The sequence below is a fragment of the Anarrhichthys ocellatus genome, unplaced genomic scaffold (assembly GCF_004355925.1).
Source record: "Anarrhichthys ocellatus isolate YVR2014 unplaced genomic scaffold, GSC_Weel_1.0 scaffold1, whole genome shotgun sequence".
Classification (NCBI taxonomy): Eukaryota; Metazoa; Chordata; class Actinopteri; order Perciformes; family Anarhichadidae; genus Anarrhichthys; species Anarrhichthys ocellatus.
In genome coordinates, this window is record NW_022280031.1 from 10,875,029 (window position 1) to 10,887,832 (window position 12,804).

General features: G+C 44.6%; 1 protein-coding gene across 1 annotated transcript in view; it reads left to right on the forward strand.

Moving 5' to 3' along the window:
• The window catches only part of LOC116384195 (plexin-A1-like), an 85,008-nt gene that overhangs the window by 26,992 nt on the left and 45,212 nt on the right, over window positions 1-12,804 (forward strand). Inside the window, exon 7 of the mRNA XM_031848663.1 lies at window positions 571-771. Coding sequence (XP_031704523.1) covers window positions 571-771 — 201 coding nt within the window. The remainder of the gene's footprint in view (window positions 1-570; window positions 772-12,804) is intronic.

The following is a 12,804-nucleotide window of genomic DNA, read 5'->3' on the forward strand; positions in this document are numbered from 1 at the left end:
TGCGTGCGTGCGTGCGTGCGTGCGTGCGTGCGTGCGTGCGTGCGTGCACATCAGTTACTGATATTGGCCGGAACTGAAAGTTCATGAGCTCATTACTCCACTCCACACATGGACATAATACACTGGAGCTGATCTTCCTGCCATAACAATGCAGCACTGTTGTGATGCAAATCGTTTTATTGTTGGGTAGATAATCTATTGTGAACTTCATATGAAAGGCTCTCTTGCTCAAGTGTTGTCGTGCAGCATTTATATCTGGTGCAACGCCAGTGGGAGTGTTGCACACGCCTGTAACACATGTGAAGACTGCGTCACAGCATAGCTCTTTAGGATGAGTGCGTTGTGGCAAATCTGGCGTGAAGTCAAATGTAACCCACGGCTTGCTCGCCTTTTTTATTTTATTTTTACTCGTCAACAAACAAGTGATTTATTTCATCGCTCCTTGTCTTATCTTGCTGCTATTTGTGCCTTGTTTGCTTGCATTTCACAAGCTCACTCCCTTCCTTCCATAACTGTCTCCTTTGGGCGGAAAAAAAGCTAAAAGTTTCTCTTTTTTTGTTGTCTCTGCAGGACTGCCCTCAGATCCTTCCCTCGACCCAGATCTACATCCCTGTCGGGGTGACAAAGCCGATCACCTTGGCTGCCAAGAACCTGCCCCAGCCCCAGTCAGGACAGAGGAACTACGAGTGTGTCTTCCACATCCAGGGGGAGACCCAGAATGTGCCCGCCCTGCGCTTCAACAGTACCTCCATCCAGTGCCAGAAAACAGCGGTGAGTGAGAAGGGTTAGAAGATAGGAGATATGGGTAATCTGATCCTTGTGGTGGAGAACACAGCATGTTCTAGTGACATTATAGGAAAACAAATTGGATGGTGTTGTTTACAGAAATAATTTAGTTACTGTATTGTGTATCAAGAGGATTCAGGTTGAATGATGCGGACAGTTTGGTAAGGGGTCTCGCACACTCACAAAATAAAAGCACATGATGTAAAGCGTTAGTTATTAATATGTCCAAAACTCCTGAATAGTGTAAAGACTGAATCGCCAGTGCTTTGTTTTCTGTATAGGCTAAAAGCATAGTCATTTACCACTATTACTCTTCACCTAATCAATTGAACTAGGTAACTGAATCATGGTCCCAGTAAGGACATTTACTCGGTCAGGGTTTAAATAATGGCCTTCTTCAACTAATGACCACTTTGGGCACTAACATGCTCATTGTCCTGATGGATCACCGTGTGCCACTTGGACACTGGCTTGGTCACGATCTAGATAAATGATCCAATGCTGATCTTCCTGCATTGAACTGATAGTCGGCAAATAGATATTGACATGAAGAGTTCCTTTAGACATTATTTGAATTGAGACACGCGTATATGATAAGCCTTCACTGCGGGGGAAGTCTTAGTGTGCACTGGGTGAGATCATGACAGGTCACCATGCGATACCCCATTTACATCATTGATGTTCATGATGTGTGACGCTGCAGCGGTCAGCCATCATAGTTTCTGTTCTGCGCTTCTATGATTTTCTGTGCCTCTGCGGCTAGAAGGGATGAGTGGTGTGTGCCGGATTAAAGTGTTCTCAAGGATGTTTTTTTGCAGAAGTTTTCTAATAGGACTTTGTGTTTGTGTGTGTGTATATAGAGGATTTACAGGTAGGACGCTGCCTGTTCTGTGTGTGGAAAATATGGCAGTGTGTGTGTGTGTGTACGTGTATGTTTGTGAGGCTTCAAACTAGCGTGACAGATAAGCGGTAGCCAGCGTTGCGCTTCACTGAGGCTGAAAATGCGAAGAGGAAGTCTGTCTCTGAACCTAGTTGGGAGCGGATTGATCATGTTTACACCTCGACTCTATACCTCTTTCTCCCCCTTCCTCTCTCTACCTGTAGAGCTCATCTTTCTCTCTGGCTCTCCCACATCCCTCCGTCTGTCATACTGTCTTTTTCCTTCTATTCCCTATTCTCCTCACTGCTCTCTCTCTCTCTCTCTCTCTCTCTCTCTCTCTCTCTCTCTCTCTCTCTCTCTCTCTCTCTCTCACACTTATTTCTGCTGCTTGCCTGTCCCTGTCTCTGCCTATCTCAACATAAAATGTAAGGCATGAGATGAGAGCTGCTGCCGTAAATTTTGTTTTAGATGAGGGTGTTGCGACTGTCACCACAACGTGTCGCACATGGAGGAAAATCTTTGACAGATTAAATTAAAGCAGAAACATCTCGAAGTCGTCGATTCTTGCTAATAAGCTGTAGCGCCTTTAAAGATCTTTACCACTTCTATATACTGCACCTTGTCATAACAGTCACAAGTATAGTCAAATAGATTTGAGCAGACACACGTATACAGTACTCACCAGCAGCAGTCTTTCTTTAGCTGTGAAGCTCGCTGGTTAGCCGCTGTGACAGCCAGCGCAGCATTTGATTCTGTCTGTATCGATGGGCAGTCTTCAGGTGCTGGCACACGCTAGCAAGTTGTTTGTGAAGGCAGGGCTAATTAGCTAGCGATAGGGTTGTCTCTCCACAGAGATGTCTGTTTATTGACTGTTTATTGCAGCTGCAAGGCCACTGCTAATCAGCAACAAAGCCCCCAACCCCGGCCAAAAGCTGAATTTCTCCATTTGATGTCCGCAAAGCAGACATGCTAGCAGCAATTAGCCCTGGGCTGTCAGCACTTGGGCCTTGTTAGCAATTAGTCGGGGCAACTTGACTGCGCGGCAAGATATCGATGCAGCCCGTGCGTCGAGTCTACGTGAAGGCCATAGTTAGATTCTGTGGATGAAAAAGGTACCAGCTGCATGAACTTGCCATTAAGGAATAATTCATCCAGGCTTGAGCGTATGAGTGTAATTATGTGTCGTGAATTATTAGAATGAGAGTCTTATTATAGTTCCGGAGCAGTATATTTCACAAGAATGAGGTTCTTAAATATTAGTTTATCCGTTTATAGACCATCATATCTCTACTTTTTCATGCGCACCCCTCCATGTTTGTTCCTACTTTGACAGTGTTCAGCACCAACTCAATGAATCATGTATGACTCTGCAGTAGAAATAGACTTCATCTGTTATGCACACAGCTATGGGGATGGGGGTTAATCAGTGTCTGTGCGTGTGTGTGCACATGCGCATCCTCCACTGTGCCTTAGGCTATGGATCCCAGGATAGCTGTGGGGGAGTGGGTGGGTGGGGGGTGGGGGGGGGTTGCTTGCTAATCAATGGGATAAACACAGGAGTGCTAATCCACAGTTTAGCCTTGTGTTTGAGATACACACGAGTGTTTACCACTGTGTCAAACTGGCATACACTCACTCACTTGTTGTAGGAAAGACGAGGACAAGGGCAGAGACGAGAGAGCTGTAGCGTGAATTTCTATAAAGTAATAACGGAGAGGAGCGGGAAAGAGAGAGGGCAGAATTGGAGCGTAGTACACAATTTCAAGTGAGAAGAATGGAGAAAGGTGAAGGGGAGAGTGAGGGGGGAGATGAGAGGGTGTGAGGGAGAAAATCGGCTCAAAAGTCTCCCCTGAGGCCAAATCTCATTCTCCTCTGTTTCATACAATATCATCACACTATCCAAAAGAAGATAACTATTAACAGGATATTCAGGATATCCACCGTCAGATGATGTTTAAACTCTTTCCCATACTTTATTCTGTTTGCTTACCATAATAACTCAAGACTCTTATAAAGTATCGCCTAGCAGGAGGCTGTCAATAACCTACTGTATATGTGACACACATAACATACGATAGTGTAACATCAGCTCCATGCTAAGCTTGTTGGGTATTGACTTTCCATATCTGCTTATGGGGGGTAAAAATATTGATGCTATGGTATTTCTGTATAGGGTTACTGTACATACCAACTGATCCCTAAAGAGGGAAAGAGCAAGCGTATCACAAGACATGAGAAAGAATGCAGCATTGGAGGAAGGTTGTTCTTTGCAAGCAGGGACATGAAACAAGTAGTCCAAGGTGTTGAGACTTTTAAGAATCAAACGTTTGGGGTCAGGTTTTTGCTCAGTGTTCAAAGCTCTCAGCATTTTTTGCTGTGTTGAAGGTTATTATGGAAAACATGCTTTGTCACGCAATTTGAAGTTGGGTACTGAGCCAAACATAATTCAACATTTGTAGAACCTGTGAAAGTTGACGAAATGAGTTAGAGAAAAACACGGATCATTTTGTAAAAAAAAAAAAAGAGTCCTCTCTATATTTCGTATTGCCAAACTAGCCCACATTACCACTGACACATACGGAGCCATCCGCCAGTCCTTATGGTAGCAGTTGACTCCGGTCAGCAGCAACCAAAACAACAAGCTGGTGTCTTAATCGGTTCCTTTCCGTTTTCTGACCTAGCCCAGGCAGCCTCCTGGTGTGGGTGGGCCAATCGGAGGCAGAGGTGAAGGTGCAAAGGACAATTAGACGCTGAGCTGTGGGCTGGGAAGCGCCAGAGGGGCCATGGGAGTGAATAAACACATGTAAACACACAGCGCTTGCACGCAGAAATGACCACACTTTGAGGTCAGTGAGGCTGGCGGATTGCAGCTGGGCGTCGTTTGAAAGTCGAGGTTGAGAGGAGAGAACTATTCGAGACTTTTTCACCTCTCTGCTCCTTTATCTCCCCCTGTTCTTAGCCTTTCGCCCATTTCTACTTCATTGTCTCCATTTCCCTCCTCTCTTTCACTCTTCATCCCTCTTTCTTGTTTCTCCCTGGAGGGCAGGAATCAGAGGACAGATAATATCAGCGCAGGCCTTACACCATTACCTTCTGTCTGATAAACCACCCGGCCACTCCATCACCTCTTTCTCTCACTCTTTCACCGGTGGAAAAAAATCAGCAGACACAGGGCCAGGAGGAGAAAATCTAGTTTGGGATAGGATGTGTGTCTGTGTGTTGTTCTTCCGTGTGCAGAATGAGCAGCTGTTTGTTAAAGGAGAAATGGGAAGTATCAGGGGTCCTGATGGCATCCAATTAAGGCAGATAAAATGATGATGAATTGCAGTCGGGCAGTGGAGACGAACGCTCATGCACACACGTTCGCATACACACACACAGGACGGCAGCAGAAGGGGAAAGCAGCTCTACGGATTTGGAGAAGGAAAGGAGAGAAAGAGAGCAGTGTGAGGAAGGGAAAGTAAAAGAAAGGCAGGGAAGTTTGGAGTTGGAGATACCAAGAGAAAAAGAGGGAGCGACAGAAGAGATGGATGAAGAGGGAAAGAGGCAGAGAGTGCAATGAGAGCGTACAGAGGGAGAGTTTGGAGGAGAGAGAGGACAAATAATCTGCTCCCTTTCCGATGGGAAATGAGAGGATGAAAGATGGATAGATGGATGAATAAATTGATAGGTGGAGCAAATAGAGGTCTAGAGAAGAGGCCAAACATGCCTGTGGGGAATGTAGTCAACACAAACTACACTGGTCTATTAGAGTCACACACCCCTACGTGTTGTGTGTGTATTTGTGTGTGTGTGTTTGAGAGAAAACATGAAGCACACGTGCTGATTCAAACTTCTCCTCTGACTCTTTGAAAACTTTCTGCAGTTTATGGGATTCGTTCAAAGATGTAACTGACTGTAAAACCTAAATGGTGTGAATTATATAGGAAGAAATCCTGTCATTTTGAATACATACACATCTATTCACAAATACCCAGTTCTAACGGTGGCAGAGACGAGGCTAATGAGGGCCTTGGTGCTGGTCGGTGGAGGGTAGGCGCAGCGGAGCATGGTACAGCCTGGTCTGGCATGGCCTGGCACAGTTTAATGAGATATAAACACTAGACCTGCCACCGCAGCCAGCCCCAGCACACACTGACACTGTTTTAATTGGCTTGCAGACTGTGTAAGTGTGTGTGTGCGCGTGTGTATGTATGTGTGTGTGCGTGCATGCTCAGGGTCAGGGCGGATTGAAAGTGCATGGTAAATTCTCTTTTTGGAGTGCTGCAGATTGAGAACCATTCGTTGTTCCACTACTTTGTTCCCAAATCAGGTGATACCTCAGACAGCACTGATCCCATTTAGATTCTGAGGCACAACATAGTGTTTGTTTGTGTCAGGGAGATTGTGAGAATTCAATGAGGTTGCGTGCATTTGTTGGCGCTCACACAATTTAACACATTAACTCGGTAACCGTGCGTTCCTGTTGACGCGGACTGATCTCCGTTCCATCTTCCTGTGAAGCAGCTGAAATTCGGGGACGGAAGAGAGCGAAGGCGTTTCCCTGTACTCTGCCCTCACTTTCCTCTCATGCATTCCTTCATTCTCCAACATGCCCCCTCCCTCTCTCCCAGTCATCTACCTGTCTCCATCTCTACCTCCTCCTCCTCCTCTCCAGCTTCCTCCTTCCTCTTCATCTCTGTCCTGTCATTGGCTCTCTGCCTCTCCTCCTCTCTGACAGGTGAAAAGCTGAGCTCCCATGCTCCTGTCCTGGATAAATAAGAATTAATTGCTACTCAGCTATCAGCATATGCCAGCTCCTCCACCCATCCTCCACCTCACTTTTGTCATCTATTTCTCATTTCTGCCTCTCTCCTTGTATCTCTACAACCTTTACTCTAAATCTTGTCCGTCTCTTAAAGCAGTGCTCCACCCTTCACCCTTCATCTCTGTGTGATGGATTGATGGGCGAGGGAAGCTGCAGAAGTGATTGTCAGAGCAAGAGTCTTGTGCTATTAGCCTGATGAGAAGAGAGGAGCGGAGAGAAGGTGGTTAAACCAGACGGGGACCTCCTCTGCCTGCCTCCATGTTTCTCTGTCTGAATGCATTTGGGGCTATTTTGAATCCAGTACAGTACAGTAGCCTCAGTCTGTTTTGCACGATAACCTACAGTGAATGTCTTGTATACTGTATACCTTTATACTTGGTGTTGTAATTGAATGAATGAGAAACTTTTATTAGAATATTTATTTCCCCAAACAAATGTATGAATGCAGAGTGAGACATTAACAGTAACTGAATAGCAAATGAAAGTATCAGAGATCAAAGTAAAAGTGCAAGGACTCAGTGTGAATAGTGCATTTGGCTGGCATCCCTTTTTATTAATGACTTGAACTTGACACAAACTCTGTGATATTAATCAGGGAGTGTATCTAAAACTAGTGAAGGTTACATCTTCCAGAAATCCTCTGGCACGCAGAATGTGACCTGCCACACATTTCAGTAAAACAAATATAAATTGGTCAGTTAGCATGAGCAATAGCCACCGACGCTTGTAAAGACAGATACATTAAAACTCCAAACCAAACGACCCCAGACAGTTAGTAAAATACATAAATTACTGCTCAATCAGCGTCAGTCCTTTAATTTCTCCTCTTGTTTGCACATGTGTGTTGTGTCGCAGAGTGCTGCTGCATAGATGGTGCGGTACTGCAGTCGTGTGTTTGAGTAAATAGATGTGGGTGGTTGGTGGCTTGCGAGAAAAACAGTTGAGCGGTGGAGTTTGCCGAGGGGAGAATGGCCACCAGAAGAATGGCATGAGTTGAGAGGGGGAAAAAGGTGAGGGTATTGGAAATAGGGACGTTTCTGCAAACGACCAGTATTCCGGCTTTTGTCTGGGGAGAAGTCCAGTAAGCTTACACTAGCTTAATGCGTAGGCTAGAAAATAAGAAACACTGGCTATGGCAGCATTATCTTTCCCTCAAGTCAGCACTTTTCTCCCCCTCTCCTCTCTCTCTCTTTATTTACATCAATGAAGAAAGTATGTGCGCAAGTGTGCAACTATGCACATGTGTGTGTTTGTGTGTGTGCGTCCAAAAGATAAGCTGGGTAACTGGGTCCGGCCATGCCCTCCAATCCTGTTAGCGTTAGCGATTAGCACTGGCCAACAGGTCCCCATTATGAGCGGAGGCTGATTCCACACCGCCTGACCCCACACATACAGTGCATACACACATACACACACGCTAAGCTATAGGAAGGATTACCACTTGATCCTTGATTAGGAAGCCATATCTGCCTGGAAGTTGTGTGTATGTATGTGTGTGTTTGTGTGTATAAAAGGGCACAGTTGTGTCTATACGTTGACATACACTGTTTGCTGTACTCTGGCGAAGCACATTTTACATGGGCCAACATTCAGTCTCTGTCCACTACTTCTCTTTTGCTCCGTCCCAATATGACTCTTGTTAAAACTGTTTTAAATCTAGTATTTATCTAGATTGAAGATGTGTTTGGTCAGGTCTTAATATTAATAGCAGACGTCATCACCTTGAGAGGGCTAGGGAGGAAGGAAAGAGGAAGAGTGCAACCTATTCTATCCCAGGTATGGGCTTCCCCTGGGCTAGCTTGGTATTTTTAGCCGTCCAGCTTGCACATGCTTTCAAAATGACTAATTATCAGGTGGTGACCCTCACAGACGGTACTTGTTACTTGATACCTTCCTTCACCCCTCCTCCTCTATCCATGTATCCTTGTCTCGCCTCCTTCAGTTTTCAGTGACAGGTTCAGCTGGTTGAGAGAATATTGTGGGTCAACGTCTCACCTCCTACTTTTACGTCTTCATTCTTATCATTTCACATTTATTTTTTTGAGATTCATTTGCTCTCCCTCTGACCATTTCACTGTATCTTCTTGTCTTTTATTTATGTATCGCTCTATTCTCTGAAGTGTCTATTCTTTATTTAACATAACACTCTCCTTACCTATGTCTCTTCCTCTCCCGGTTGCTTTAGTATTTTCTGATGGTCTGTGTTTTGATCTGTTGACATTTGCATCAAAATCTAATGCTTATCACTAACAAACTCTACTTTTTGTCTTTCCACTCACCTTCAGTCTCTTTTTGCCATTCCATGTCTCCTCGAGTCAAAGACTGGAGACAAAAGGATTGTTACCATCCTTCTATACAGTTTTAAATACTGTAATTAAATCACTGAATATAGAACATAGTGATTTTTACGGCTCTGTTTCAGCTTTTTCTCCACTTCACACATGCAAATGCTGACCTTTTTGAAAGTAACTTGCTTAATGTTTGCATTTTCATATCTGCTGTGCAGTGAATAAACCATGTAGCAAGGCGCACGTGTGTATTCCCTGAACTGTGTTTTGTGCAACAACGGTGGTTCAGTATGAAAGTTTAATAAGCCTTTGGTGCAATGAGAGGAGATGAGCTTTGGATCGTAACCTAACCTTTGCTATGCCTCCCCCACACTCTGCTGCCCATTAAACACATATACACACATGCACACCTCTCCCTAACTAAATATTCATGTTGTTGTTGAGTAAAGGTACATACTCAAGCAGATCCCAGTTTCCCCTATCAACATACACGGACACATACCTGTAACATGGACTAAAAAAACAAAAAGGATAGAGGGCATACAGTGTTGTTTTAGCACATCCACACCTCCAGCGTGTGTGTGTGTGTGTGTGTGTGTGTGTGTGTGTGTGCGCTGCAGCTTTTCAGGGTGATGACTTGTCAGGGTGTAAAGCGGGGGTGAAGAGGTCCACACACATCTATTATCTATTTCTCTATCAGCGGTATATTGGCCCTTCTCATGTGATCCAGAGGGGGATCAGGCCATGCTCTGATTGGCTGGTCATCACAGGAGCAGGGATGGAAGTGCAAGGAAGCTTGACCCCGTGTACTTTACTGTAGCCTGTCTTCAGTCCTGAGAGGATGTAACAGAGCAGCAAGAAAAGACATAGTTAATGACTCTGAAATAGAGAAATGTACAACATACAACTTGCCACATATTTGGCAGTGAATCACATGATTGTCCTTAAGCTCCCATTGTCTGACATTACATGTCTCAGAAATGATGGCTAGACTGTGCCGACGTCCATCCAATACTGGAAGCTGGGAGGTTTGAGAAAGAATGATTGAAGGCTTTATGGGTTGTGGAAAAACAACCAACCCAATCCAAAATGCATGTACTCACCAACTGCCTCTCTTTTGCACAAATAGCCAAATATGCACAAATAATATGTCAGTGTCCTGAGGAACCTGAGGAACTTGCAGCTCTAGTTTTGGCTTGTGTGGCCTCTTGTGCTAGGAGAGGCTGTCCAACATTTTACATGAGCTGGTTTAGTTTGGATTTTGTCATTCTGACCAACTAAAACAATTAGCAACCATTTCTCTTAACGCGCAATGATTTAATGTTTATATGAAATATAGCTTAAAGGAGCTTTATTGCTGCTGCTGCTTTGGGTTTGGACCTCTTCCAGTTTTGAGCCAGTGTGAGAATGTGTTCTCCACTGCAGTGTTTTAAAGCAAGCCCGGTTGTCAGGAGAACGTTTCCTACATTTGAAACACCTACAGCAGCTCAAACGATTGCCAAATATGAAGCTGCCCAAAGCTGGCATAACGCCCCTTTTTACCTTGCTCTGCCTCTCTCTTTCTCTCACTCCCTTACCATCTTCATCCCCTTTGCTTCTCTGGCCTTTCAGTGTCTGTTTTATCTCATCTGTTTCATCTGTTTTTCTCACCTCACGTTCTCTCTGTATCTCCTTCTTGCTGCCTTTCTCTCTCTACATCCCCACGTTTCAGTGCATATCCCTTTCTTCTCGCTCATTGTCTTGCATGCAAACACAGTAAAACACACTCGCATGTTCTTTCCATCTCCTCCCAGGCAGACTGGGTGGTCCCCTTGGGGAGAGGGAAAGATTAAAGAAGTTCATATGCTCGGACTTCAGTGGAGAGAAATAATAGCTGACATCCAAAACATGTGTTGCTGTGCGAGTGTCTTATCTCCCTGTGCTTTCATGTGTTTTTATTTATCATCTTTATATTTCCTGTATAGACTATGCAATCTGTCTTTGATGCATTCGCTGGCATCCGTCTCTTGGAAACTGTCCCGTGTGCAGAATGCATATTTATACTACAGTGTGCACATGTGTTTCTCTGGACATGTTTGGTATATGCGATAAAGGAATCTGCTCCATTTTTCCTTGTTTGTATGTGGGCGTTCTGGGGGATTGAGGTAGGGGAGAGAAAGTCTGACTGAGATTGAACGGGGAGGAGGTTTGTAAAGAGGTAGAGGGAAGGAATAATGAGAGGGAGAGAGAGAGGGGGGGGGGGAAGGAGGGGGTGGAGGGGAGGATTGCGAGAGAGGGTGAGGCGGCAGAGGAATGTGTGAAAAGACCAAGGCAGACATGTCGGGGAACAAATTGAAAATGCCAATTTCACTTTAGCCCCCACCAGCTCAGGCGCTTACAGGCCAGCCGCGGCCTCTTATTCCATGTGTAAATGAATGGTGTCCACAGAATAACACACAATCACCTCTCTCTATCCAGCTCGCCCTCACTATTTCTACCTCACCCTTGCTGCTGTATCATCCTCTCTCCACCTCTTTTCCCTTTCCACTTCCATCATCCTTTTTCCACCATCTTTTCTTATTTTTGTTTTGCTCCCTGCACTCTTCTCCCAGCACACTCCACCTCTGTCTTTCCATCCCATCAGCCGGTCTTTTAACCATCACTTGATGCTTTATGGCATGCCGTGTGTTGTTTGTCCTAAGATACCAGGTCCACTGGCCTTAAAGGAGAAGGTACCTCTCTCTCAAAATAATCATGACGGACTGTAACTGGTGATCGTTTTAATTTTTGATTAATATGCTGTGTATATATTAGTTGTTACATGAAAGATGACTAGCTCTCTCTCTAACTTTCTGAAAAAAAAACGTGTTTGTCGTTGTGCAGGCCAGCTCCCAGGTGGAGTTACTCAGGGGTAAAAGTTTCCTCTTTAATAGTTCGTGGCTACTAAATAAATAATGGCACCAAAATGTGCCTGAAAACCTTTTTTTTTTTAAGAATTTCCCCTTAAAACAAACTCCGAGAGCAAAGTAGTAGTTCTTCTGCGATACATGGAGACATCTTCCTTCATTTGGATATCAGCATCTCGGCCTTCAGCGCCTGCTGAATGTAAACCATCCAATCGCAAAGAAGTGAAGAATGAATTAATCAGCCATTCACACATTGTGACATTGCCGTGTCCTCTCATTTTCTCTCATTATCTTCTCTATGCACATTTCTTGGCCCTTTCCCCCCTCAAATACATTCCAATTCACTATTATTACAGATGTCAAGATAAATATCACAGTATCACATTGGAGTGGTATCACATAGTGGCGAAGTTGTAGCTAGATTCAATCTGTGAGGGCCCCATAGCCTCAGGCTCAGGGCTTTCACATTGGATTTTATCACCACTCCACCAGAAGAGAATAGTCCTGCTATCTCTCAGCCTCGGGTCATTGAAGATAGTGACCATACCAGTGGTAGTGAGGCTGACTGGGCACCCTTTGACTGACAGAGGCATTAGGTTAACATAGGCTATCTCAAGTCTTACCAGCTAACACTCTCTCGCTATCTAGCAGCTGTTCATGTTGTATCGAAAAGACAACTAATGAATGGAGCAGTTACTAATGCATAATGTCTCTCCGACTGGGGGATGTGGGGCTCTCTAGATGATGAATGAGTACCGAGATGATTGGCTGTTTACCTCAGTGTTTGGCTGATTTGTGTGTGTGAGAGAGAGGATTGGGGAGGCGATGCAACTTCTAAAGCTGCATTTTATTTGGCAGTGATGATCGTTGTTGATAATTTATTTGTTCGGATGTTGGGAATGGTCTCACAAGAGCCCTCTTTCTTTCATTCCGTCGGTTAACACACCGCCATCACATCGCCGCTTGTGAAGCTTGTTGTCTCATTTAAAGCGATTCCATTAAAGTGATTATGCCGACGACGAGTCAATTACGTTTCAACTCTTATTAGTTCAGGATGCAAAAAATGAAATTAGATGAGAATATTATTGTTGGAGATATATTAGGCTTTTCATTCATCACTGGAATGGAATGAGTCACACAGTGATGGGGATTCCAATC